General features: G+C 59.5%; 2 protein-coding genes across 4 annotated transcripts; both read left to right on the top strand.

The window, feature by feature from the left end:
* Positions 1 to 397: 397 nt before the first annotated feature.
* On the top strand, positions 398 to 15,319 carry CDK20 (cyclin dependent kinase 20). Its single transcript, XM_058822295.1, has 9 exons — positions 398 to 472; positions 556 to 669; positions 2,632 to 2,820; positions 4,842 to 4,963; positions 5,052 to 5,114; positions 7,048 to 7,171; positions 9,768 to 9,923; positions 10,387 to 10,506; positions 15,233 to 15,319. Exons 1-9 carry the CDS (start codon positions 398 to 400, stop codon positions 15,317 to 15,319), a joined length of 1,050 nt encoding a protein of 349 aa, XP_058678278.1.
* On the top strand, positions 11,521 to 27,558 carry GATA1 (GATA binding protein 1). 3 transcript variants are annotated; one of them, XM_058822418.1, is made up of 6 exons: positions 11,521 to 11,759; positions 18,567 to 18,721; positions 20,656 to 20,823; positions 22,870 to 23,015; positions 24,272 to 24,397; positions 27,089 to 27,558. In XM_058822418.1, the coding sequence occupies exons 2-6, from the start codon at positions 18,595 to 18,597 to the stop codon at positions 27,407 to 27,409; spliced, it is 888 nt and encodes a 295-aa protein (XP_058678401.1). In that variant the 5' UTR covers positions 11,521 to 11,759; positions 18,567 to 18,594; the 3' UTR covers positions 27,410 to 27,558. The 3 variants fall into 3 exon arrangements, with proteins under 3 accessions (XP_058678401.1, XP_058678399.1, XP_058678400.1); XM_058822416.1 differs by lacking the exon at positions 11,521 to 11,759 and adding an exon at positions 15,313 to 15,458; XM_058822417.1 differs by lacking the exon at positions 11,521 to 11,759 and adding an exon at positions 15,571 to 15,638.
* Positions 27,559 to 27,932: the final 374 nt, after the last annotated feature.

The raw sequence follows: 27,932 nt of genomic DNA, 5'->3' as shown, positions 1-27,932 counted from the left end.
TTGCCAAGGGCGGGGCGCGGTTGCCGGGGAGCGGGGGATGCCGGCGGGGCGGGCCCAGGTTGCTAAGGGGCGGTGTCCCGTTGCTATGGGCGGGGCCTCATTGCCGGGGTCTGGCCCGTGTTGCTAGGGACCGTTGCGTTGCTAGGGGCGGGGCCTGACCGGGTTGCTAGGGGCGGGGTTTGTTAGGATGTACTGATGCATGCTAGGGGCGTGGCCTGTTGCTAGGGTGCGCGTTGCTAGGGGAGGGGCCTCATTGCGCAGAGCGGGGCGCTATTGGCTGTTGCCAGGGCTGGTTGTCAGGGGCGGGGCCTATCTCCATGGCAACCAGGTGCGGCGGGCTCAGCGCGGGGCAGTGTGGGGCGGTGGAGGACGGAGCCGGCCCACAATGCCCCGCGGCATGGAGCAGTACATCGTGCTGGGCCGCATCGGGGAGGGCGCGCACGGCGTCGTGTTCAAGGCCAAGCACCGCGAGGTGGGACCGGGCACCGGGGGCCGGGGGCCGGGGGTCGGTAACGCGGCCCGGCGGGGCCTCCCTGACCCCCCGTGTCCCCCCAGACCGGGGAGCTGGTGGCCCTCAAGAAGGTTCCGCTGCGGCGCCCCGAGGAGGGGCTGCCCCCGCAGACCCTGCGCGAGATCAAAGCCCTGCGCGAGATGGAGGCCCACCCCCATGTGAGTGAGCCCCCACCCACCCCGTGCACCCAAATCCGGGGCCCCCCGAGTCCCTGTTGTTCCCCCGAGTACTCGGTGCCTCCCCCGAGCCCCTCTCGGTGCCCCCTCATAGTCCCTGGTGCCCCCCATAGTCCCTTGTGCCCCCCCCCATAGTCCCTGGTGCCCCCAAGTCCGAGGTGCCCCCCTCGAGTCCCCGGAGCCCCCCGCGCCCATCTCGGTGCCCTCTCATAGTCCCTGGTGCCCCCCTCGAGTCCCCGGAGCCCCCCGAGCCCGTCTCGGTGTCCCCCCGCAACGCGTGGGGTCCCCGTCTCCCCACAGTCCTGGTGTCCCCACAAGGCCCCCCCGTGCCCCCCAGTTTTGGTCCCCCCAGCTCAGGGTTCCCCCCTTCTGTAGGGTCCCCGTGTTCCCCCCGTGTCCCCGCGGTGTCCCCTCCCCCAGCTGAGCCCACTCCAATGCCGGTGTCACCGTCCCCAGTGTCCCCTGCAGGTGTCACTGCCCCCGGTGTCCCCAATGTTCCCCACGTCCCCACTGACATCGCTGCTGGATGTCCCCCATTGTTGTCCCCCCGCTGTCCCCACAGGTGATCCAGCTCCAGTCCTGCTGTCCCTGCTGATGTCCCCTTGCTGTCCCTGCTGTCCCCAGTGATGTCCCCCCTCTGTCCCCTGAAGCTCCCCTGATGTCCCTGCAGGTGATCCGGCTCCAGTCTTGCTGTCCCCACTGATGTCCCCGCTGATGTCCCCTTGCTGTTCCCCTGCTGTCCCCACTGTCCCCGCTGATGTCTCCACTGTCCCCCCCAGGTGTCACTCTCCTCCCCAGGTGTCACTGTCCCCCCATTGTCCCCGCAGATGATCCGACTCCACTGTCGGTGTCCCCCCAGGTATCGCTACCCCTGGTGTCCCCAGCGTTCCTGATGTCCCCACTGTCCCCACAAGTGATCCAGCTCCAATCCCGCTGTCCCTGGTGATGTCCCCCTGCTGTCCCCGGATGTCCCCACTCCTGTCCCCCTGCAGGTGATCCGGCTCCAGGCTGCCTTTGCCCAGGTGTCACTGTCCCCTGCTGTCCCAGGTGCCACTGTCCCCCACTGTCCCATGTGTTACTGTCCCCTGAAGTGCCCTGCTGTCCCCACAGATGATCCAGCTCAGGGTTGCCTTTGCCCAGGTGTCATTGTCCGGGGTGTCACTGTCCCTGTCCCCACAGGTGATCCGGCTCCGGGCCGCCTTCGCCCAGGGCCCCACTGTGGTTCTGTCACTGTGTCACTGTCACTGTCACTGTGTCACTGTGTCACTGTCACTGTCACTGTGTCACTGTCCCTGTCCCTACAGGTGATCCAGCTCCGGGCCGCCTTCGCGCAGGGCCCTGCGGTGTCACTGTCACTGTGTCACTGTCACTGTGTCACTGTCACTGTGTCACTGTCCCTGTGTCACTGCCACACTGTCACTGTGTCACTGTCACTGTGTCACTGTCACTGTCCCCATAGGTGATCCGGCTCCAGGCCACCTTTGCCCAGGGCCCTGCCGTGGTTCTGTCACTGTCACTGTGTCACTGTCACTGTCACTGTCCCCACAGGTGATCTGGCTCCGGGCCGCCTTCGCGCAGGGCCCCGCCGTGGTTCTGTCACTGTCACTGCGTCACTGTGTCACTGTCACTGTCACTGTGTCACTGTCACTGTCACTGTGTCACTGTCACTGTGTCACTGTCACTGTGTCACTGTCACTGTCACTGTCACACTGTCACTGTGTCACTGTCCCTGTCCCCACAGGTGATCCGGCTCCGTGCCGCCTTTGCCCAGGGCCCCGCCGTGGTTCTGTCACTGTCACTGTGTCACTGTCACTGTGTCACTGTCACTGTCACTGTGTCACTGTCACTGTCACTGTCACTGTCACTGTGTCACTGTCACTGTGTCACTGTCACTGTCACTGTCACTGTCCCTGTGTCACTGTGTCACTGTCCCTGTCCCCACAGGTGATCCGGCTCCGGGCCGCCTTTGCCCAGGGCCCCGCCGTGGTTCTGGCCCTGGAGCTGCTCGTTGGGGACCTGGGGGGGCTCCTGCGGGCGGCCCCGGCCCCGCTGCCCCCGGCCCGGGTGAGGGCCCTGCTGGCCATGACCCTGCGGGGGCTGGGCCACGTGCACGGCCAGCGCCTGCTGCACAGGGTGAGGCACCCCGAAAACGGGACCGGGCACCCCGAAAACGGGATTGGGGACCCCGAAAATGGGTGAGGGACCCCAAAAATGGGACGGGGGACCCCAAAAATGGGACTGGGGACCCCGAAAACGGGACCGGGCACCCCGAAAACGGGATTGGGGACCCCAAAAATGGGACTGGGCACCCCGAAAACGGGACTGGGGACCCCAAAAACGGGACTGGGGACCCCGAAAATGGGATTGGGGACCCCGAAAATGGGTGAGGGACCCCAAAAATGGGACTGGGGACCCCGAAAACGGGATTGGGGACCCCGAAAACGGGACTGGGGACCCCGAAAATGGGACTGGGACCCCAAAAATGGGTGAGGGACCCCAAAAATGGGACTGGGGACCCCGAAAACGGGACTGGGCACCCCGAAAACGGGATTGGGGACCCCGAAAATGGGACTGGGGACCCCAAAAATGGGTGAGGGACCCCAAAAATGGGACTGGGCACCCCGAAAACGGGATTGGGGACCCCGAAAACGGGACTGGGGACCCCGAAAATGGGATTGGGGACCCCGAAAACGGGATTGGGAACCCCGAAAACGGGATTGGGGACCCCGAAAATGGGACTGGGGACCCCAAAAACGGGATTGAGGACCCCGAAAATGGGATTGGGGACCCCGAAAACGGGACTGGGGACCCCAAAAACGGGATTGGGGACCCCGAAAATGGGACTGGGGACCACAAAACCGGGTTGGGGACCCCAAAAATGGGAATGGGGACCCCAAAAATGGGGGGCTGGGCCATGTGCACAGCCAGTACCTGCTGCACAGGGTGAGGGACCCCGAAAATGGGATAAGGGAATCCAAAAATGGGGTGAGGGACCCCAAAAATGGGGTGAAGGACCCTGAAAATGGGATTGGGGACCCCGAAAATGGGATTGGGGACCCAGAAAATGGGGTGAGAGACCCCCAAAAGTGGGATAGGGGACCCCAAAAATGGGGTGGCTGGGCCATGTGCATGGCCAGCGCCTGCTGCACAGGGTGAGGGACCCCGAAAATGGGGTAGGGGGCCCCAAAAATGGTGTGAGGAACCCCAAAATTGGGGTGGGCACCCCAATACTGGGTGTGGGACCCCAAAATCGGGGCAGGGGGAGACTCAGGCAGCTGCAGGACACCCCAAAACTGAGTTGGGCACTGGGGGTACCCCAATATCTGCAGGGGGGGTGAGAGTCCTAGGGGCACCCCAAAATCGAGGGGGGCGCCCCAAAATGGGGGCAGGCTCAGACAGCTGCAGGACACCCCAAAACCAGAGTTGGGCACATGGGGGGACCCCAATATCTGCACAGGGAGGATTGAAAGTGTTAGGGCACCCCAAAATTGGGGGACACCACAAAACCAGGGCAGGGGGAGGCTCAGACAGCTGCAGGACACCCCAAAACCAAGGTGGGCGCCCCAAAATTGGGGGGGGGGAACCCCAAAATCAGGGCGGGGGAAAGGCTGCAGGACACCCCAAAACCAGGGTGGGCACCTGAGGGGTACCCCAATATCTGCAGGGGTTGGAAGTGCTGGGGCACCCCAAAATCGAGGCGGACGCCCCAATACCCTCAATCCGGGGCTGTTCCCGGTTTAGGGGGGGTTCTCCGAGCATTGGGGTCCCCCCTGATGGCGATTTTGGGGTGCAGGGCCTCAAGCCGGCCAATCCGGGGCTGTTCCTGATTTAGGGGGGTTCTCCGAGCATTGGGGTCCCCCCTGATGGCGATTTTGGGGTGCAGGGCCTCAAGCCGGCCAATCCGGGGCTGTTCCCAGTTTAGGGGGGGTTCTCCGAGCATTGGGGTCCCCCCTGATGGCGATTTTGGGGTGCAGGACCTCAAGCCGGCCAATCTGTGGGTGTTCCCGGTTTAGGGGGGTTCCCCAAGCATTGGGGTCCCCCCTGATGGCGATTTTGGGGTGCAGGACCTCAAGCCGGCCAATCTGTGGGTGTTCCCGGTTTAGGGGGGTTCCCCAAGCATTGGGGTCCCCCCTGATGGCGATTTTGGGGTGCAGGACCTCAAGCCGGCCAATCTGCTGCTGGACAGCGCCGGGCGCCTCAAGCTGGCGGATTTCGGGCTGGCGCGGGTGCTGGGCCCCCCCTCGGGGCGCCCCTACAGCCACCAGGTGGCCACCAGGTACCGATTTTGGGGTGTCCCCCCCCTCTGGGGAGGCCGGGGTGTACCCCCAAGATCCGGGGGCGCCCCCTGACCCCCCCGTGTGCAGGTGGTACCGAGCCCCCGAGCTGCTCTACGGCGCCCGGCACTACGACGAGGGCGTGGATCTGTGGTGAGTGCCCGCGGTTTGGGGGGGTCCCCTGGGATTTTGGGGGGTCCCCCCGGGATTTTGGGGGGAGGTCCCTGTGGGGTTTGGGGGGTCCCTGTGGGGTTTTGGGGGTCCCTGTGGGGTTTTCTGAATCCCCTGGATTTCTGGTGATATTTTGGGGTGTCCCCCTGGGATTTTGGGGTCCACATGGGATTTTGGGGTGTCCCCCCGGGATTTTGGGGGGAGGTCCCTGTGGGGTTTTGGGGATCCCTCTGGGATTTTGTGGGGGTCCCTGTGGGGTTTTGGGGGTCCCTGTGGGGTTTTGGGGATCCCTCTGGGATTTTGGGGGGGTCCCTGTGGGGTTTTGGGGGTCTCTGTGGGGTTTTCTGAATCCCCTGGATTTCTGGTGATATTTTGGGGTGTCCCCCTGGGATTTTGGGGTGTCCCCCTGGGATTTTGGGGGGTCCACATGGGATTTTGGGGTCCACATGGGATTTTGGGGTGTCCCCCTGGGATTTTGGGGTCTCTCCCAGGGATTTGGGGCCCCCCCTTTGAGTTTTGTGGATCCCACCCTGCAATTCCGGGTCTGCCTTTGGTGCCTCAGTGTCCCCCTGGGATTTTGGGGGTCCCCTGAGATTTTTGTGGGTCCCCATGGGATTTGGGGGTGTTCCCCTTGATTTTGGGGGTCCCTGTGGGATTATGGGGGATCCCCTTGATTTTTGGGGGTCCCCATGGGATTTTGGGCTCTTATCCTCGATTTTGGGGGCTCCTGAGGGATTTTGGGGTGTTATCCTTGACTTTTAGGGGTGTCCCCATGAGATTTTGGGGATCCCTTGGTGTTTTGAGCGTGTCCCCGTGGGATTTTGGGGATCCCCTGGATTTTGGAGGGATCCCCTGGGATTTTGGGGTGTCCCCCCGGGATTTTGGGGATCCCTCTGGGATTTTGGGGATCCCCTGGCATTTTGGGGTGTCACCCTCGATTGTTAGAGGTGTCTCCATGGGATTTTGGGGTGTCCCACTGGATTTTGGGTGTCCCTGTGGGAATTTTGGGGATCTTGGGATCTGCTGGGATTGGGGGTGTCCCTGTGGGGTTTTGGGGTGTCCCTGTGGGATTTGGGGGATCCCTGTGGGATTGTGGAGATCCCCCGGGAGCAGGGGGGTCCCTGTGGGGTTTGGGGATCCCCTGGATTTTGGGGGGGGGGGTCCCTGTGGGATTTTGGGGGTTCCCTCTGGGATTTGGGGATCACTTTAGCATTTGGGGGACACCCTGGGATTTTGGGGTGTCCCCTGGGGACTTTGGGGCGTCACCCTGGGTTTTTGAGGCGTCCCATACGGATTTAGGGGTGTCCCCCTGGGTTTTGGGGATCTCTTGGGATTTTAAGGATCCCCTGGGATTTTGCGGGTCCCCCCGGGATTTCGGGGCTCCCCCGGGATTTTTGGGGGTCCTTCCCAGGGTCTTGGGGTCCCCACTCACCCCTTGTCCAGCCCTGTTTGGTTTTGGGGTCCCCCCTTTGAGTTTTGTAGATCCCCCCATTCCCCCACGCTGTGATTCTGGGTCTGCCTTTGATGCCGGGGTGTCCCCTGGGATTTGGGGTGTGCACTGAGATTTTGGGGTGTCCACTGAGATTTTGGGGTGTCTTTTGGGATTTTGGGGTGTCTTTTGGGATTTTGGGGTGTCCTCCTGGACTTTGGGGAATCCCCTGGGATTTCGGGGTCCCTGTGGCATTTTGGGGGTCCCTTTGGGATTTCGGGGTCCCTTTGGGATTTTGGGGATCCCTTTGGGATTTCGGGGTCCCTGTGGCATTTTGGGGGTCCCTTTGGGATTTCGGGGTCCCTTTGGGATTTCGGGGATCCCTTTGGGATTTCGGGGTCCCTTTGGGATTTCGGGGGTCCCTTTGGGGTTTCGGGGTCCCTTTGGGGTTTTGAGGATCCCTGTGGGATTTTGGGGTCCCCCCAGGGCCGTGGGCTGCATTTTCGGGGAGCTGCTGACGCTGTCGCCGCTGTTCCCGGGGGAGAACGACATCGAGCAGCTCTGCTGCGTGCTGAGGGCACTGGGAACGCCCAGCGCCAGGGACTGGCCGGTACTGGGAGCACTGGGAGGGACTGGGATGGACTGGGAGAGACTGGGAGGGACTGGGATGGACTGGGAGAGACTGGGAGGGACTGGGAGGGACTTGGGGGGACTGGGAGAGACTGGGAGGGACTGGGAGGGACTGGGAGAGACTGGGAGCACTGGGAGGGACTGGGAGGGACTGGGAGGGACTGGGATGGACTGGGATGGACTGGGAGAGACTGGGAGGGACTGGGAGGGACTGGGATGGACTGGGATGGACTGGGAGAGACTGGGAGGGACTGGGAGGGACTGGGATGGACTGGGATGGACTGGGAGAGACTGGGAGGGACTGGGAGGGACTTGGGGGGACTGGGAGAGACTGGGAGGGACTGGGAGAGACTGGGAGGGACTGGGAGCACTCGGAGGGACTGGGAGGGACTGGGATGGACTGGGAGGGACTGGGAGCACTGGGAGGGACTGGGATGGACTGGGAGCACTGGGAAAGGGGCACTGGGAGCACTGGGAGCGCTGGGAGGGACTGGGAGCAGCTCTGCTGTGTGCTGAGGGCACTGGGAACACCCAGCCCCAGGGACTGGCTGGTAGTGGGAGGGACTGGGAGCACTGGGAGCACTGGGATGGACTGGGAGCACTGGGAGCACTGGGAAAGGGGCACTGGGAGCACTGGGAGCACTGGGAAAGGAGCACTGGGAGCACTGGGAGCACTGGGAGGGACTGGGAGCACTGGGAAAGGAGCACTGGGAGCACTGGGAGCACTGGGAAAGGGGCACTGGGAGCACTGGCGGAGAAACTGGGAGAGGGGCAGGAGGGGCACTGGGAGGCCCTGGTGTGCACTGGTTTATACTGGTCTGTACTGGTTTATACTGGTCTGTACTGGTTTAAGCTGGTCCATAGTGGTTTGCACCAGTGCGTGCTGGTGTGTGCTGGTTTATACTGGTTTGTACTGGTACGTGTTGCCGTGCGTTAGGTTATACTGGTTTATACTGGTCTGTGCTGGTCCGTAGTTGTGCGTACTGGTATGAGTGGCGTATACCGGTTTGGACTGGTTTATACTAGTGCATACTGGTCAGCACTGGTTTGTACTGGTCGGCACTGGTTTATACTGGTCGGCACTGGTTTATACTGGTCGGCACTGGTTTGTACTGGTCGGCACTGGTTTGTACTGGTCGGCACTGGTTTATACTGGTCGGCACTGGTTTATACTGGTCGGCACTGGTTTGTACTGGTCGGCACTGGTTTGTACTGGTAGGCACTGGTTTGTACTGATTTATATTGGCCTGTACTGGTCTGTGCTGGCCCATGCTGGCCTGCACTGGTTTATAGTGGTTTGTACTGGTCTGCGCTGGTTTATACTGGTCTGTACTGGTTTATACTGGTTCATGGTGGTTTGTACTGCTGTAAGTAGTGCATGCTGGTCTGGGGTTGTTTATACTGGTTTGTACTGGGGCGTACTGGCCCGTACTGGTTTACACTGGTCTACACTGGATTATACTGATTTATATTGGTCTATGCTGGTTTACACTGGCCCATACTGGTCTTTACTGGTTTACACTGGCCCATACTGGTCTTTACTGGTTTACACTGGCCCGTACTGGTCTTTACTGGTTTACCCTAGCCTGCACTGGTCCATACTGGTTCATACTGGCTATGCACTGGCCCACATTGGCCCACACCAGTCTATACTGGTCTATACTGCTCTATACTGGTTTATACTGGTCCATACTGGTCCGGACTGGTTCACACTGGTTCCTGTCCCCCCAGGAGCTGCCGGATTTCCCCAAGCTGCGGGTCCGGCTGCGGGTCTGTACTGACCTGCACTGGTTTGTACTGGTTTATACTGGTTTATACTGGCCCACACTGGTTTATACTGATCCATATTGGCCTATAGTGGACCGTACTAGTTTTTGCTGGTCCATACTGATCCATACTGGTTTATACTGGTCCACGCTGGTCCATACTGCTTTGTGCTGGTCTATACTGGTCCATACTGGTTTATACTGGTCCATACTGGTGCACATTGCTTCATACCGTTTCCTGTCCCTGCAGGAGCTCTCGGAGCTGCCCGGTTTCCCTGAGCTGCAGCTCCACCCATGGGTCTGTACTGGCCCATGCTGGTCCATACTGGTCTATACTGGTTTATGCTAGTTTATACGGGTCCATACTGGTTTATACTGGTCCGTACTGGTTCACACTGGCTCCTGTCCCCCCAGGAGCTGTCGCAGCTGCCGGATTTCCCCAAGCTGCGGGTCCGGCCGTGGGTCTGTACTGGTCTGTGCTGGTTTATACTGGTTTATACTGGCCCACACTGGTTTGTGCAGGTCCATCCAGGTTTATACAGTTCCATACTGGTCCATACTGGTTTATACTGGTCCGTACTGGTTCACGCCGGTCCCTGTTCCCCAGGAGCTGTCGCAGCTGCCGGATTTCCCCAAGCTGTGGGTCCGGCCGTGGGTCTGTACTGGTCTGTGCTGGTCCATAGTGGTCTATACTGGTCTATACTGGTTTATGCCAGTTTATTCAGGTCCATACAGGTTTATACAGTTCCATACTGGTCCATACTGGTTTATACTGGTCCGTACTGGTTCACGCCGGTCCCTGTTCCCCAGGAGCTGTCGCAGCTGCCGGATTTCCCCAAGCTGCGGTTCCGGCCGCTGGCGGCGCCGCCGCTGCAGCTGCTGGTGCCGGGCGCTGACCCCGCTGCGCTGGACCTGCTGCAGCAGCTGCTGCGGTACCGGGCACGGCTGCGGCCCCGGGCACACCAGGTATGGACTGGGAGGGACTGGGAGGGACTGGGAGGGACTGGGGGGCACTGGGGGCATTGGGGGAATGGGGCACTGGGGGCACTGGGGCATTGGGGGCACTGGGGGAATGGGAGGGACTGGGGGCACTGGGAGCATTGGGGGAATGGGGGCACTGGGGGCACTGGGGCACTGGGGCATTGGGGGCACTGGGAGGGACTGGGGGCACTGGGGGCACTGGGGGCAATGGGGGCACTGGGGGCACTGGGGCACTGGGGCACTGGGAGGGACTGGGGGCACTGGGGGCACTGGGGGAATGGGGGGCACTGGGGGCACTGGGGGCACTGGGGCACTGGGGGCACTGGGGGAATGGGGGGCACTGGGGGCACTGGGGGAATGGGGCACTGGGGCAATGGGGCAATGGGGGCACTGGGGCACTGGGGCATTGGGGGTCCCGGCCCCCCTGACGCCCCCTCCCCTCCCCCAGGCCCTGCTGCACCCCTTCTTCTTCGGGCCGCAGGAGCTGAGCCCCCCCCCGCCCCCGGGGGGGCCCCGGCAGCCCCCCGAGTTCAGCCTGGACACGGCGCTGGAGCTGCCCCCCCGCGGGGCCCTGGGACCCCTCCCCAAAATGGGGGAGCCCTGAGGGACCCCCAGCCCTGCACTGCCCCCCCCCGCGGGGCCCTGGGACCCCTCCCCAAAATGGGGGAGCCCTGAGGGACCCCCAGCCCTGCACTGCCCCCCCCCCGCGGGGCCCTGGGACCCCTGCCCGATATTGGGGACCCCTGAGGGACCTCCAGGGGCCCTGAGACCCCTCCCCAATGTGAGGGACCCCCACTGACACCCCCCGGGGCCCTGAGACCCCTGCCCGATATTGGGGACCCCTGAGGGACCCCCACTGACACCCCCAACCCTGCACTGACACCCCCAGGGGCCCTGGGACCCCTCCCCAATGTGAGGGACCCCTGAGACCCCCCCCAAAGCCCCCCAGCGGGGCCCTGGGACCCCTCCCCAGCATGGGGGACCCCCATTGACACCCCCATCCTGTGGGACCCCTCCCCAGCTCGGGGGATCCCCAAGACCCCTCCCTATTCTGGGGGACCCCCACTGACCCCTCCCCACTGCCCCCCTGTGGGGCTCTGGGACCCCTCCCCAATATGGGGGGGACCCCTGGGACCCCTCCCCCGCCTGAGGGGCTCCTGAGACCCCTCCCCAGCTTGGGGCAGCCCCACTGACCCACACCGACCCCCCCACGGGGCTGTGGGACCCCTCCCCAGTTTGGGGGACCCTGGGGGACCCCCACACTGTCCCCCCGAACTTGAGGACCCCCCTGACTCCCAGCAGCCTGCGAGACCCCCATTGCCCCCCCATGGGGCTGCGGGACCCCTCCCCAAACTTGGGGACCCCCCGATGGACACCCCTGCCCCCCCCATCGATGCCCCCTCCCCATTTTGGGGGACCCCGGGGGGCTCTGGGACCCCTCCCCACCCCCCAGGGGACCCCCCCAAATTTGGGGAGACCCCAGCCCCAAACCAGCGCCCTCAGGAGCAGCAAAACTGGGGAAAATCCAACCAAAACCCCCGATTTGGGGTGGAAACCTCGGATTTGGGGTGAAAACTTTGAATTTGGGGTGGAAACCTTGAATTTGGGGTGAAAACCTCGGATTTGGGGTGGAAACCCCGGATTTGGGGTGAAAACTTTGGATTTGGGGTGGAAACCTCAGATTTGGGGTGGAAACCTCGGATTTGGGGTGAAAACCTCGGATTTGGGGTGAAAACCTCGGATTTGGGGCCGGAGCTGCAGCAGGAGATGGAAACCGCCCAGGTTGGACCCAAAACCTCCAGATTTGAGCCCAAATCTCAGGTGAGGAGAACAAAAAAATCTTCATTTTGGGGCTTGGAAATGTGGGGCAGAAAACGTTCAGTCTTAGGGTGAAAATTGCTGAGTTTTGTTCAAAAATCCCCAACTTCAGGCTGCAAATTCTTGGTTCTATGATTGAAAATTTTCAGCTTTACCTTGAAACCCCCAAATTTAGATTAAATCTCCCAGTTTTGGGTTAAAACTTATAATTTTGGATGAGGATTGTGAATTTTGGGTTGAAATTTGTAATTTTGAGCTGAAACATCCAATTTTTGGGGCTGGCAATAGAAGTTTCAGGCTGAAAATTCCGATTTTGGGTTGAAAATTTCCGATTTTGGGGCAGAAAATACCAAATTTGGGATAAAAAGCCTGACTTTGGTGCCGAAAATGAGAATTTTGGACCAAAGAAATCTCCAAGTTCTGTTATTAAGGTGAAAATTTTCATTTTGGTGTTTGAAAGCCCCAATCTGGGAATGGATTTAACAATTTTAGATAAAATTTCCTCGTTTCAGGGTAAAACCACCCAGGTTTGGGACTCAGCTCCATTTCTCCTGAAATCCCCAATTTTGTGTCCTAAAAATGCAAAATTTGGGGCTGAAATTCCCTGAATTGTTACCAGAAAAATGAAATTAGGCCTGAAAATCCCCGTTTTGATGCCAACACTGTGAATTCCAGGCTGAAAATCCCAAACTTTGGCTGAAAATGCTGAATTTTACCCTGAAACCTCAAATTTTAGACTGGAAATCCTGAACTTTGGTCCAAAGATCTCAAACTTTAGGTTTAAAAACCTGAATTTTACCCTGAAATTCAAAATTTGTTGCTCCCAACTCAATTTTTCCCTCAATAATTCTCTTTTTTGGGTTTATTGAGGACTAAAAATGCCCAAATTTGGGCTCAAAATCCCCGTTTTGCTGCTGAAAAAAGTGAATTTGAGGCCAAAAATCCCAAATTTTTACTTGACAGCCTCAAATTTCATGCTGCAAACCTCACTTTTGGCCCAAACTGACAAATTTTAGGCTGAAAATCCTTTTTTTTTTTTTTTTTTTTTTCCCTCGAAACCTCAAATTTTGGGGCTAAAAATGCCAAATTTTCAGTTCAAACCCCCAATTTCGGTGCTGGAAAAAATAACTTTCGGACTGAAAATTGCAAATTTCGAGCTGAAAACTTCAAATTTGAGGCTGAAAGCCCCTGAAGTTTGTGCTGAAATCCCTGAAATTTGGGGTGTCAGGCCCTGATATTGGGGTAAAAGCCCTGAAATTTGGGGTGCCAGTTCTGAATTTGGGGTGCCAGTGTGGCATTGAAGGTGTCACTCCCCAGCTTTGGGGTTCCCCTCCAGTTTTGGGGTGCCATTCCCAGTTTTGGGGTGTCAGTGTGGAATTTGGGGGTTCCATTCCCGCTTTTGGGCTGTCCCCTCGTTTTTGGGGTGTCTCTCCCCGTTTTTCGGGTGCCGTTTTTGGGGTGCCATTGCCGGTTTTGGGGTGTCCCTTCCCCAGGCCCTGCCCCTGCTCTGGGGTGTCAGTGTGGAATTTGGGGGTGCCATTCCCCATTTTTGGGGTGCCATTGCCGTTTTTGGGGTGCCATTCCCCATTTTTGGGGTGTCACTGTGGAATTTGGGGGTTCCATTCCCCATTTTTGGGGTGTCTCTCCCCATTTTTGGGGTGCCGGTTTTGGGGTGCTGGTTTTTGGGTTCCATTCCCCATTTTTGGGGTTCCATTCCCCATTTTTGGGGTGCTGGTTTTGGGGTGCCGTTTTCGGGTTCCATTCCCCATTTTTGGGGTTCCATTCCCCATTTTTGAGGTGCCGGTTTTGGGGTGCTGGTTTTTGGGTTCCATTCCCCATTTTTGGGGTGTCACTGTGGAATTTGGGGGTGCCATTCCCCATTTTTAGGGTGTCTCGCCCCATTTTTGGGGTGCTGGTTTTGGGGTGCCATTTTTGGGGTTCCATTCCCCATTTTTGGGGTGTCTCCCCATTTTTGGGGTGCCATTTTTGGGGTTCCATTCCCCATTTTTGGGGTGTCTCTCCCCATTTTTGGGGTGCCGTTTTTGGGGTTCCATTCCCCATTTTTGGGGTGTCCGTCCCCGCTCAGGCCCTGCCCCCGCTCTGGGGTGTCAGTGTGGAATTTGGGGTGCTGGTTTTGGGGTGCCATTCCCCATTTTGAGGTGCTGGTTTTTGGGGTCTCTGTCAGTTTTTGGGGTGTCAGTGTGGAATTTGGGGTGCTGGTTTTGGGGTGCCATTGCCGTTTTTGGGGTGTCTGTCAGTTTTTGGGGTGCCGTTTTTGGAGTGTCCCTCCCCGCACAGGCCCTGCCTCTGCTCTGGGGTGTCAGTGTGGATTTTGGGGGTGCCATTCCCCATTTTTGGGGTGCCATTGCCGTTTTTGGGGTGTCTCTCCTTGGTTTTTGGGGTGCCATTCCTGGTTTTTGGGGTGTCCCTCCCGCTCAGGCCCTGCCCCCGCTCTGGGGTGCCAATCCCGGTTTTTGGGGTGCCATTTTTGGGGTGTCAGTGTGGATTTTGGGGTGCCATTGCCGTTTTCGGGGTGTCCCTCCCCGCGCAGGCCCTGCCCCCTCTCTGGGGTGTCAGTGTGGATTTTGGGGTGCCGTTTTTGGGGTTCGATTCCCCGTTTTTGGCGTTCCATTCCCCATTTTTGGGGTGTCCCTCCCACGCAGGCCCTGCCCCCTCTCTGGGGTGTCAGTGTGGAATTTGGGGGTGCCATTCTCCAATTTGGGGTGCTGGTTTTGGGGTGTCTGTCCGGTTTTGGGGTGCCGTTTTTGGGGTTCCATTCCCCGTTTTCGGGGTGTTCCTCCCGCTCAGGCCCTGCCCCTGCTCTGGGGTGTCAGTGTGGAATTTGGGGTGCTGGTTTTGGGGTGCCATTCTCCAGTTTGGGGTGCTGGTTTTGAGGTGTCTGTCCGGTTTTGGGGTGCTGGTTTTGGGGTGCCATTCTCCAATTTGGGGAGCTGGTTTTGGGGTGCCATTCCCTGTTTTTGGGGTGCTGGTTTTGGGGTGTCTGTCCGGTTTTGGGGTGCTGGTTTTGGGGTGCCATTCTCCAGTTTGGGGTGCTGGTTTTGGGGGTGCCATTCCCTGTTTTTGGGTGCTGGTTTTGGGGTGTCTGTCCGGTTTTGGGGTGCTGGTTTTGGGGTGCCATTCTCCAATTTGGGGAGCTGGTTTTGGGGTGCCATTCCCTGTTTTTGGGGTGCTGGTTTTGGGGTGTCTGTCCGGTTTTGGGGTGCTGGTTTTGGGGTGCTATTCCCCAGTTTGGGGTTTTGGTTTTGGGGTGCCATTCTCCAGTTTGGGGTGCTGGTTTTGGGGTGTCTGTCCGGTTTTGGGGTGCTGGTTTTGGGGTGCCATTCCCCAGTTTGGGGTGCTGGTTTTGGGGTTCCGTTCCCCGTTTTTGGGGTGCTGGTTTTGGGGTGTCTGTCCGGTTTTGGGGCGCTGGTTTTGGGGTTCCGTTCCCCGTTTTTGGGGTGTCCCTCCCCGCTCAGGCCCTGCCCCCGCTCTGGCCGGAGCTGATAAAGGGCCCCGGCCCCGCCCGGCCCCCCCCCAGCAACCGCCGCGGCCCCAGGATCTGATAAGGCCTTATCAGCCCCCGGCAGCCCCGGGGCCGTTACCGCCCCCCCGGCTGCACCCCAAAACCCCAGAGCGCCCCAAAATCCCCAGAGCGCCCCGAAACCCCCCAAAGCCCAAAGGCCCCGGGGTCCCGCGGCCCAGGTGAGCTCTGAGCCCCAAACCCCCCCGGGGCCCCCCCAGATTTTGGGGTGTCCGAGGTGGGGGGGGGTGGGGGGAGGGGCGGGGTCCTGGAGCCCCTCCCACCCCCCCAGCCCCCCCCCCGTGTCCGTCTGTCTGTCCGGGACGGGGACAGCGGGACGGGGACGGACACGGCGGCGCCAGGTCAGGGACCCCCGGGTTTGGGGGTTCAGGGGGGTCCCGGAGAGCTTGGGGGGCACTCGGGGGTTTGGGGGGGTCCCAGTTCGGGGATTTTGGGGTTGGGGGGGCCCAGTATGGAGGTTTGGGGGTTTGGGGGGTCCCGGGGGTTTGGGGGGTCCCAGTTTGGGGATTTTGGGGCTTGGGGGTCCCAGTTTGGGGATTTTGGGGGTCCCAGGGGTTTGGGGGTCCCCAGTTTGGCGACTTTGGGGTTTGGGGGTTCCCAGTTTGGGGATTTTGGGGGTCCCAGGGGTTTGGGGGTCCCCAGTTTGGGGATTTTGGGGTTTGGGGATCCCTGGTTTTGGGATTTTGAGGTTCGAGGGTCCCCAGTTTGGGGGTTTCGGGGTTTGGGGGTGCCCAGTTTGGGGGTTTCGGGGTTTGGGGGTCCCAGTTTGGGGATTTTGGGGTTTGGAGTTCCCCAGTTTGGGGGTTTTGGGGTTCGGGGTTCCCCAGTTTGGGGTGGACAGGGTCTGGGGGTTCACAGGGGTTTTGGGACCCCCCAGTTTGGGGGTTTGGGGGTGCCCGGGGGTTTGGGGATTTTGGGGCACCCAGGGGTTTGGGGGTTCACGGGAGTTTTGGGATCCCCAGTTTGGGATTTTTGCGATTGGGGACCCCCCCCAGTTTGGAGATTTTGGGGTTTGGGGGTTCTCGGTTTGGGGGTTTGGGGATCTTGGGGGTTTGGGGGCACACAGGGTTTTGGGGATCCCCAGTTTGGGAATTTTGGGGTTTGGGGGCACCTAGAGGTTTGGGGGTTCCCAGGGGTTTGGGACCCCCCCAGTTTGGAGATTTCGGGGTTCCCAGTTTGGGAATTTTGGGGTTTGAGGGTGCCCGCTTTGGGGGTTTTGGGGGTCGGGGGTCCCAGGGGTTTAGGGGTCCCGGTTGGGGGGTCCCCAGTTCGGGGCTTTGGGGTCCCCACTTTGGGGATTTTGGGGTTTGGGGGTCCCTGGTTTGGGGATTTTGGGGTTTGGGGGTCCCGGGTTTGGGGTGGTCAGGGTCTGGGGGTTCACAGGGGTTTTGGGAACCCCGATTTAGGGGATTTGGGGGTTCCGGTTTGGGGATTTTGGGGTTCAGGAGCACCCGGGGGTTTGGGGGTTCACAGGGGTTTTGGGACCCCCCAGTTTGGGGATTTTGGGGTTTGGGGGTTTGGGGTTCGGGGATTTTGTTGTTTGGGGGTTCCCGGGGGTTTGGGGGTTCCCAGTTTCGGGGTTTTAGGGTTTGGGACCCCCCAGTTTGGGGATTTTGTTGTTTGGGGGTTTGGGGGTTCCCAGTTGGGGGCTTTTGGGTTTGGGACCCCCCAGTTTGGGGATTTGGGGATTTGCAGGTGCCAGGTTTGGGGATTTTGGGGTTTGGGGGCACCCGGGCATTTGGGGGTCCCCAGTCTGGGGATTTGGGGGTTTGGGGGTCCCCAGTTTGGGGTGTTCAGGGTTTAGGGATTTCGGGGTCTGGGGGTTCCCAGGGGTTCAGGACTCCCCAATTTGGGGGTTTTGGGGTTTGGGGGTGCCCAGGGGTTTGGTACCCCCCGGTTTGGGGGTCCCAGCTTGGGGTTTTGGGGGTTCGAGGGTACCCGGTTTGGGAATTTGGGGGTTCGGGGGTTCCCAGTTTGGGGATTTTGGGGTTGGGGGGCACCCGGGGGTTTGGGGGTTCCCAGGAGTTTTGGGATCCCCGGGTTGAGGATTTTGGGGTTTGGGAGACACCCGTGGGTTTGGGACCCCCCAGTTTGGGGATTTTGGGGTTTGGGACCCCCCCAGTTTGGGGATTTTGGGGTTTGGGGGTCCCCAGTTTGGGGTGTTCAGGGTTTGGGGGTTCTTGGGGTCTGGGGGTTCCCAGGGGCTCAGGACCCCCCAAATTGGGGATTTTGGGGTTCGGGACCCCCCAGTTTGGGGGTTTTGGGGTTTGGGGGCACCCAGGGGTTCTGGGGGAGACTTTGGGGTGCTGGCTGTGACCCGCAGGGGTTGGGGACCCCCAAATCCCCTTTTGGGCAGCCTGAGAGTTTGGGGTCCTGGGGGTCCAGGGGCTGATTTGGGGGGCACTGAGGGCTTTGGGGTTTTGGGGTCACTCAGGGGTTTTGGGGTGCTGATGTGGTTGGCACTGAGGGCTTTGGGGTTTTGGGGTGCTGATTTGGGGTCCCACAGGATTTTGGGGTGCTGATGTGGGGGCTCTCTGCAGGCACCCCCCCCCCCCCGTGCCAGTTTTGGGGTCCCTCAGGGGTTTTAGGGGTGCTGATCTGGGGATTTTGGGGTGCTGATCTGGGGATTTTGGGGTGCTGCTTTGGGGATTTTGGGGTGCCGATCTGGGGTTTTCAGGGTGATGACCGGGGTCACTCCACAGCCACCCCCCCATGTTGTTTTGGGGTGCTGCTTTGAGGATTTTGGGGTGCTGCTTTGGGGTCCCTCAGGGGTTTTTGGGGTGCTGCTTTGAGGATTTTGGGGTGCTGACCGGGCTCTCTCTGCAGGCATCCCCCGTGCCGTTTTTGGGGTGCTCATTTGGGGTCACTCAGGGGTTTTGGGGTGCTGATCTGGTGTCTTTCCACACGCACCCCCCGTGCCGGGTTTGGGGTGCTGCTTTGGGGTTTTTGGGGTGCTGCTTTGGGGTTTTTGGGGTGCTGCTTTGGTGTCTCTCCACAGCCACCCCCCGGTGCCGTTTTTGGGGTGCTGATTTCGGGTTTTTGGGGTGCTGCTTTGGGGTTTTTGGGGTGCTGGTTTCGGGTTTTTGGGGTGCTGATTTGGTGTCTCTCCACAGCCGCCCCCCGTGCCGTTTTTGGGGTGCTGATTTGGGGATTTTGGGATGCTGATTTCGGGTTTTTGGGGTGCTGATTTGGGGTTTTTGGGGTGCTGATTTCGGATTTTTGGGGTGCCTCAGGGGTTTTTGGGGTGCTGATTTGGTGTCCCTCCGCAGCGCCCCCGGTGCCGTTTTTGGGGTGCCCATGGAGTTTGTGACGCTGGGGGGGCCGGAGGGGCCCCCCCCGTTCCCGGACGAGGCCGGAGCGTTCCTGGGGCTGCCCGAGGGGCTGGAGCCGGGGGGGCTGCTGGGACCCCTCCCCCCCGCGCCAGGTAACCCCCGTGTCACCTGCGTGTCACCTGGGTGTCACCTCTGTCGCCTGCATGTCACCTGTGTTATCTGTGTCACCTGCGTGTCATCCGTGTGTCACCTGTGTTATCTGTGTCACCTGTGTCACCTCTGTGTCACACCTGTGTCACCTGTGTGTCACCCCTGTGTCACCTGCGTGTCACCCCTGTGTCACCTGGGTGTCACCTGTGTTATCTGTGTCACCTGTGTGTCACCCCCGGGTCACCTGTGTGTCACCCGTGTGTCACCTGTGTTATCTGTGTCACCTGTGTGTCACCCCCGGGTCACCTGGGTGTCACCTGGGTGTCACCTGAGTGTCACCTGTGTCACCCCCGTGTCACCCGTGTGTCACCCCTGTGTCACCCGTGTTATCTGTGTCACCTGTGTGTCACCTGTGTGTCACCCCCGTGTCACCTGGGTGTCACCCGTGTGTCACCTGTGTTATCTGTGTCACCTGGGTGTCACCCGTGTGTCACCCGTGTGTCACCCGTGTCGCCTCTGTGTCACACCTGTGTCACCTGTGTGTCACCTGTGTTATCTGTGTCACCCTCGTGTCACCTGGGTGTCACCTGGGTGTCACCTGTGTGTCACCCCTGTGTCACCTGTATGTCACCTGTGTCACCTGTGTGTCACCTGTGTGTCACCTGTGTGTCACCTGTGTCACCCGTGTGTCACCCCTGTGTCACCCGTGTGTTACCTGTGTTATCTGTGTCACCTGTGTGTCACCTGGAGCTGGGGGGGCTGCTGGGGCCCCTCCCCCCCGCGCCAGGTAACCCCCGTGTCACCTCTGTCACCCTTGTGTCACCCCCCGTGTCAGCTGTGTGTCACCTCTGTCACCTGTGTGTCACCTGTGTGTCACCCCTGTGTCACCCTGGGTCACCTGTGTCACCTGTGTGTCACCTGGGTCACGGGTACCTCTGTCAGCCCCCCTGGGTCACCCCTGTGTCACCTCTGTCACCTGGGTCTCCTCCTGTGTCGCCCCATGTCATCTGTACCTGTGTCACCCCTGGGTCACCCCCAATGTCACCTCTGTCACCCCTGTGTCACCTCTGTCACCCCTGTGTCACCTGTGTCCTCCCTGTCCCCTCTGTCCCCCCGTCCCCCCTGTCCCCAGTGTCCCCTCTGTCCCCGCTGTGTCCCCATACGTGTCCCTGTGCCCCATCCCCAATGTCCCCAGTGTCCCCCTGTGCCACCCCTCACCGCTGTCCCCAATGTCCCCAGTGACGTCCCTGCTGTCCCCAGGCCGGCTGTCCCTGGTGCCCTGGGCTGAGGGGGGGTCCCTGGTGTCCCCAATGTCCCCCTGTGTCCCCAGGCCGGCTGTCCCCGATGTCCCCACTGTCCCCAATGTTCCCGATGTCCCCAATGTCCCCTGTGTCCCCAGGCCGGCTGTCCCTGGTGTCACCAATGTCCCCTGTGTCCCCAATGTCCCCACTGTCCCCAATGTCCCCGATGTCCCCCTGTGTCCCCGATGTCCCCAATGTCCCCAGGCCCGCTGTCCCTGGTGTCCCCAATGTCCCCTGTGTCCCCAATGTCCCCAATGTCCCCGATGTCCCCAATGTCCCCAGGCTGGCTGTCCCTGGTGTCCCTAATGTCCCCGATGTCCCCTGTGTCCCCACTGTTTTTGATGTCCCCGATGTCCCCGATGTCCCCAATGTCCCCCTGTGTCCCCAGGCCGGCTGTCCCTGGTGTCCCCAATGTCCCCAGTGATGTCCCCGATGTCCCCAATGTCCCCCTGTGTCCCCAATGTCCCCAATGTCCCCAATGTCCCCTGTGTCCCCAGGCCAGCTATCCCTGGTGTCCCCACTGTCCCCAATGTCCCCGATGTCCCCAATGTCCCCAGGCCGGCTGTCCCCTGTGTCCCCGATGTCCCCACTGTCCCCAATGTCCCCAATGTCCCCTGTGTCCCCTGTGTCCCCAGGCCGGCTGTCCCTGGTGCCCTGGGCCGAGGGGGGGTCTCTGGGGGGTCCCTCGTGGCCCCCCGCCCCCCCCCCGGAGCCCCCCCGGTTCCTGGAGCTGCTGCAGCCGCCCCGGAGCCCCCCCAGGGCGGGACCCCCCCCAGTGCCCCCCCCGGCACCCCCAAACTGCGGTGAGAGCGGGGGGGGCGGGGGGACTGGGAGGGACTGGGAGGGACTGGGAGGGACTGGGGTAAACTGGGAGGGACTGGGAGGGACTGGGAGGGACTGGGAGGGACTGGGAGGGACTGGGGTAAACTGGGAGGGACTTGGGGGGACTGGGAGGGACTGGGGTAAACTGGGAGGGACTGGGAGGGACTGGGAATGGGATAAACTGGGGTAAACTGGGATGGACTGGGGTAAACTGGGACTGGGATAAACTGGGATATACTGGGATAAACTGGGATGGATTGGGATAAAATGGGAATGGGACTGGGAATGGGAATGGGAGAGACTGGGATAAACTGGGATATACTGGGATGGACTGGGATAAACTGGGAATGGGATAAACTGGGGTAAACTGGGATATACTGGGATAAACTGGGAGAGACTGGGAGGGACTGGGAATGGGATATATTGGGATGGACTGGGATATACTGGGAATAGGACTGGGAATGGGACTGGGATATACTGGGATAAACTGGGACTGGGACTGGGATAAACTGGGAATGGGACTGAGGGGAACTAGGGGGCTGGGAATGGGACTGGGAATGGGGAGAACTGGGACAAACTGGGATAGACTGGGATAGACTGGGAGTGGGACTGGGGGGGAACGGGACATACTGGGATGAACTGGGAATGGGACTGGGATAAACTAGGATATACTGGGGTAAACTGGGATAAATTGGGATAGACTGGGATAAACTGGGAATGGGACTGGGAGAGACTGGGATATACTGGGAGGGACTGGGAGGGGATTGGGAGGGACTGGTGGGGCTCACTGGGAGGCACTGGTTCATACTGGGATGGACTGGGAAGCTTACTGGGGGTTGTACTGGTTTGTAGTGGAGCTGGTACTGGTCCATACTGGGGCACAGATTGGTTTGTGTTGGCTTGTACTGGTTTATGCTGGTCTATACTGGTTTATACTGGTGCAGGACATTCTATAGTGGTCTGTATTGGTTTATACTGGTGCAGGATATCTTACAGTGGTCTGTGCTGGTTTATACTGGTCTGTACTGGTTTGTACTGGTGTAGGATATGCAGTAGTGGTCTGTACTGGTTATACTGGTGTAGGATATTTTATAGTGGTCTGTACTGGTTTATACTGGTGCAGAATATCCTATAGTGGTCTGTACTGGTTTATACTGGAGTTTACTGTTCTGTACTGGTCCATACTGGTCCGTACTGGTTTATACTGGGCAGAGTGTGGGAACTGGGGGTAGGTGCTGGGCTGTGTGCTCTGGTGGTCCATGTGGGCTTGTACTGGTCCATAATGGTCTGTACTGGTTCTTACTGGTTTGTACTGGTCCATATTGGTCCGTACTGGTCCATAATGGTTTGTACTGGTTCTCACTGGTCCATACTGGTCCATACTGGGCAGAGGCGCGCGAGTGTGTGAACTGCGGGGCGACGGCGACGCCGCTGTGGTGCCGGGTCTGTACTGGTCTGTACTGGTCTGTACTGGTCCGTACTGGTCTGTACTGGTCTGTACTGGTCTGTATGGGTCTGTACTGGTCCATATGGGTCTGTACTGGTCCATACTGGCCCACACTGGCCCACACTGGTCCTTACTGGTCCTTACTGGTCCGTACTGGTCCGTGTTGGCCTGTACTGGTCTGTATGGGTCTGTACTGGTTCTCACTGGTCTGTACTGGCCCGTACTGGTCTGTATGGCTCTGTACTGTCCCATACTGGTTCTCACTGGTCCATATTGGTCTGTACTGGTCCATATGGTCTGTACTGGTCCATACTGGCCCATACTGGTTCTCACTGGTCTGTACTGGTCCATACTGGTCTGTACTGGTCCATAATGGTCCGTACTGGTCTGTACTGGTCCATAATGGTCCGTACTGGTTCTTACTGGTCTGTACTGGTTCTCACTGGTCCGTACTGGCCCATACTGGTTCTCACTGGTCCGTACTGGTTCTCACTGGTCCGTACTGGCCCGTACTGGTCTGTATGGCTCTGTACTGTCCCATACTGGTTCTCACTGGTCCGTACTGGTCCGTACTGGGCAGAGGCGCGCGAGTGCGTGAACTGCGGGGCGACGGCGACGCCGCTGTGGCGCAGGGACGGCACCGGGCACTACCTGTGCAACGCCTGCGGGCTGTACCACCGGCTCAACGGGCACAACCGGCCCCTCATCCGCCCCAAGAAACGCCTGGTGAGACCCCGACACCCCAAAAGCACCCCAAAAACACCCCAAAAACACCCCAAAAACACTCCGGGAGCCCAAACACACCCTGGGACCCCAAAAACACCTCGGGCACCCCAAAACCACCCCGGGACCCAAATACACCCCAAAAAGATCCCAAAAACACCCTGGGAACCCCAAATAACCCTGGGCACCCCAAATACACCCCGGGGAGCCCAAACACCGCCCAAAAACACCCTGGGACCCCAAAAACACCCCGAGGCCCCAAAAACACCCCTGGGAACCCAAAAATACACCTGGTCAGCCCCAAAACCCCCCAGGACCCCAAAATAATGCCCAGGGACCCCAAAATCACCCCAGAGACCCTAAAATACACCTGGGAAACCCAAAATCCAGCCCTGGGACCCCAGATTCCCCTAAACCCCTCCTTACACCCCAAAACTCCCTCAAGCCCCCCCAAATACCCCTCTAATGCCTCCCAGTCCCCTCAATCCCCCCAAAATCTCCTTTTAGTCCCCCCAACCCTTCCCAAATACCCCCAAACCTTCCTTACACCCCCAAATCCCCATCCAGCCTCCCAGACACCCCAAAATCCCCCAAACCCCCTCCTTACACACCCCCAAATCCTCTTTTAGTCTCCCCTTATGGCGAGACCCCTCCTTATGGCCCCAAATCCACCCCAAACCTTCTCTGTCACCCCCAAATCCCCTCTCAGTGCCCCCAAATCCCCTTGGAGTCCCCCAAACCCCTCCCAGTGCCCCCAGACCCCCTCTGTGCCCCCCAAACCCCTCCCAGTGCCCCCAAACCCCTCCCAGTGCCCCCAGACCCCCTCTGTGCCCCCCAAACCCCTCCCAGTGCCCCCAAACCCCTCTGTCCCCCCCAACCCCTTCTCAGTGCCCCCCCAGACCCCTCCCAGTGCCCTCAGACCCCCTCTGTGCCCCCCAATCTCCTCTCAGTGCCCCCAATCCCCTCCCAGTGCCCCCAAATCCCCTCTCAGTGCCCCCAGACCCCCTTTACCCCCCAAATTCCCTCTCAGTGCCCCCAATCCCCTCTCAGCGCCCCCAAACCCGCTCTGCTCCCCCAAATCCCCTCCGCTCCCCTTGGAGTCCCCCCAAACCCACTCTGCTCCCCCCATTCCCCTCTCACTGCCCCCCAATCCCCTCCCAGTGCCCCCAAATCCCCTTTACCCCCCCAAACCCCCTCTGCTCCCCCCAGACCCCCTCCCAGTGCCCCCAAAGCCCCCGTTCACCCTCTCCCGTTGGCAGCTGGTGAGCAAACGCGCCGGCACCGTGTGCAGCAACTGCCAGACCAGCACCACCACGCTGTGGAGGCGCAGCCCCCGCGGGGACCCCGTCTGCAACGCCTGCGGGCTCTACTACAAACTGCACCGGGTGAGGGACCCCAGAATATCCCTAAATACCCCTAGATATCCCTGAGATACCCCAAAATATCCCTGAGTTACCCCAAAATATCCCTGAGATACCCGAAAATACCGCTGAGATACCCCAAAGTATCCCTGAGATACCCCACACCCCGTCTGCAACGCCTGCGGGCTGTACTACAAACTGCACCGGGTGAGGGACCCCAGAATACCCCTGAGATACCCCTAAATATCCCTGAGATACCCCAAAATATCCCTGAGATACCCCAAAATATCCCTGAGATACCCCAAAATATCCCTGAGATAACCCACACCCCGTCTGCAACGCCTGCGGGCTGCACTACAAACTGCACAGGGTGAGAGACCCCAAAATATCCCTAAGATACCCCAAAATACCCCAAAATATCCCTGAAATACCCCAAAATATCCCTAAAATACCCCTAAATATCCCTGAGATACCCCAAAATATCCCTAAAATACCCCTAAATATCCCTGAGATACCCCACACCCCGTCTGCAACGCCTGCAGGCTGTACTACAAACTGCACTGGGTGAGGGACCCCAAAATATCCCTAAAATATCCTTAAATATCCCTAAAATACCCCAAAATATCCGTAAAATACCCTCAAAATATCCCAAACCCCGTCTGCAACACCTGCAGGCTGTACTACAAACTGCACCGGGTGAGGGACCCCAAAATATCCCTAAAATAGCCCAAAATATCCCTGAAATACCCCTAAATATCCCTAAAATACCCCTAAATATCCCTGAGATACCCCAAAATATCCCTAAAACACCCCAAAATATCCCTGAAATACCCCTAAATATCCCTAAAAATCCCTGAGATACCCCAAAATATCCCTAAAACACCCCAAAATATCCCTGAGATACCCCAAAATATCCATGAGATAACCCAAACCCCGTCTGCAACGCCTGCGGGCTCTACTACAAACTGCACTGGGTGAGAGACCCTAAAATATTCCTAAAATATCCTTAAATATCCCTAAAACACCCCAAAATATCCCTGAGATACCCCAAAATATCCCAAAATATCCCTGAAATACCCCAAAATATCCCTAAAATACCCCAAAATATCCCAAAATATCCCTGAAATACCCCAAAATATCCCTAAAATACCCCTAAATATCCCTGAGATACCCCAAAATATCCCTAAAACACCCCAAAATATCCCTGAGATACCCCAAAATATCCCAAAATATCCCTGAAATACCCCAAAATATCCCTAAAATACCCCAAAATATCCCAAAATATCCCTGAAATACCCCAAAATATCCCTAAAATACCCCTAAATATCCCTGAGATACCCCACACCCCGTCTGCAACGCCTGCGGGCTGTACTACAAACTGCACCGGGTGAGAGACCCCAAAATATCCCTAAAATACCCCAAAATATCCCTGAGATACCCCAAAATATCCCAAAATATCCCTAAAATACCCCAAAATATCCCAAAAACACCCCAAAATATCCCTGAGATACCCCAAAATATCCCTAAAACACCCCAAACCCCGTCTGCAACGCCTGCGGGCTGTACTACAAACTGCACATGGTGAGAGACCCCAAAATATCCCTAAAATACCCCAAAATACCCCAAAATATCCCTGAGATACCCCAAAATATCCCTAAAACACCCCACACCCCGTCTGCAACGCCTGCAGGCTCTACTACAAACTGCACATGGTGAGGGACCCTAAAATATTCCTAAAACAATCCTAAAATATCCCTGAAACGCCCCAAAACATCCCTGAGTCACCCCAAAACCAGGCCAGGACATCGCGAACCCCCAAATCCCCTCAGGTCAAGGGGGGTGATGGGGCCCGGGGGGGAATTTTTGGGGGTCCGTCGGTGCTGGGGGTGGGGTGGGAACTTTGGGGGAGGTCCAGACCCCTGGCCGAGATTTTGGGAATCTCCCCAGATTTTGGGACACCCCCGGATTTGGGGACGCCTCCTCCAGGTTTCGGGACTAGCCTGGATTTGGGGTTCTCCCCCGCAGATCTGGGGAATCTCCCTGGATTTTGGGACCCCCCCTGGATTACAGGACCACCCCAGATTTGGGGACCCTTTCCCCCTGGGTTTTGGGACCCTCCCCCGGATTTGGGGAATCCCCCTGGATTTCGGGACCCACCTGGACTTGGGGAATCCCTCCAGATTTGGGGATGCCCCCCTCCAGGTTTTGGGGCCCCCCCTCCGATTTGGGGACCCTCTTCCGTTTCTGGGACCCCCCCGGATCTGGGTAATCCCCCCGGATTTCAGGATCTCCCCCGGATTTTGGGACCACCCTGGATTTGGAGACCCTCTCCCCCCCCCCTGCGTTTTGGGACCCCTGGCCCAGATTTGGGGAATCTCCCCAGATTTTGGGACCCTCCTGGATTTTGGGACCTCCTCCCCCGATTTGGGGATCTCCCCCAGATTTGGGGAATCCCCCCAGATTTTGGGACCCTCCTGGATTTTGGGAACCCCTTTCTGGATTTCCAGGAACTCCCCCCGGATTTGAGGACCACCGCCCTCCCCCCCCCCTCCCCAAGTTTGGGGACCCCTGGCCCGGATTATGGGACCTGCCCTGGGTTTGGGGACCCCTGGCCCGGATGTGGGGACACACTCCCAGGTTTGGGGACCCCTGGCCCAGATTTGGGGGACCCCCCCCCACTTTTGTACCCCCTTAACCCCGTATCCCCCTCCCCAGGTGAACCGGCCGCTGACGATGCGCAAGGACGGCATCCAGACCCGCAACCGCAAGGTCTCGGCCAAGGGCAAGAAGCGGCGCCAGGGGGGGGGCGCCGGCCCCGGGGGGGTCCCCGAAACCTCGGCGGGGCCCCCCCTCCCCCCCCCCGCGCCCCCCCAGCCGCCCCCCGAGGACCCGGCCTCGCTCTTCGCCCTCGGGCCCCTCGTGCTGTCCGGGCACCTGCTGCCCTTCCCCGGCCCCGCAGGGCCCTTCCTGGGGGGCGACTTCGGGGCCCCCCCCGCCCCCGGCGCGGCCCCCCCCGGGCTCAGCCCGCAGCTCTAACGGGGGGGGGGGGTCCCCAGTACAGTTCGGTACCGACAGAGCCCGGCTCGGCCTCGTTCTTTGGGGGCCGGGAATGGGGGGCGTGTCCAGCTACGGGGTGGGGGGGCGGTGTTTGGGGGGAACACAAAAATCCTTAATAAAGGGGCTCCCCCACTGTGGACAACGAATGGTTGGACCCAAGATGGCGGCCTCCATGGGGCACGGGCAAGATGGCGGCCCCAATGAGCACAGCCAACATGGCGGCCTCCATGAGCACAGCCAACATGGCGACCCCCAAGAGCACCGCCAATATGGCGACACTGCGAGCACAACCAACATGGCGGCCTCCATGAGCACAGCCAATACGGCAGTTTCCGTAAGCACAGACAATATGGCGGCCCCCTCGAGCACAGCCAACATGGCGGCCTCCATAAGCACAGCCAACATGGCGGCCCGTGAAGCGGATGCCCCGCCCCACATTGGACCGCGCCCCTCATTGGACTACGCCTCTCACGAAGCCCCGCCCCCTTGAGCCCCGCCCTCG

The sequence above is a fragment of the Ammospiza caudacuta genome, chromosome 32 (assembly GCF_027887145.1).
Source record: "Ammospiza caudacuta isolate bAmmCau1 chromosome 32, bAmmCau1.pri, whole genome shotgun sequence".
In the NCBI taxonomy this organism is placed as follows: Eukaryota; Metazoa; Chordata; class Aves; order Passeriformes; family Passerellidae; genus Ammospiza; species Ammospiza caudacuta.
This window is presented reverse-complemented; position numbering and strand designations above follow the sequence as displayed.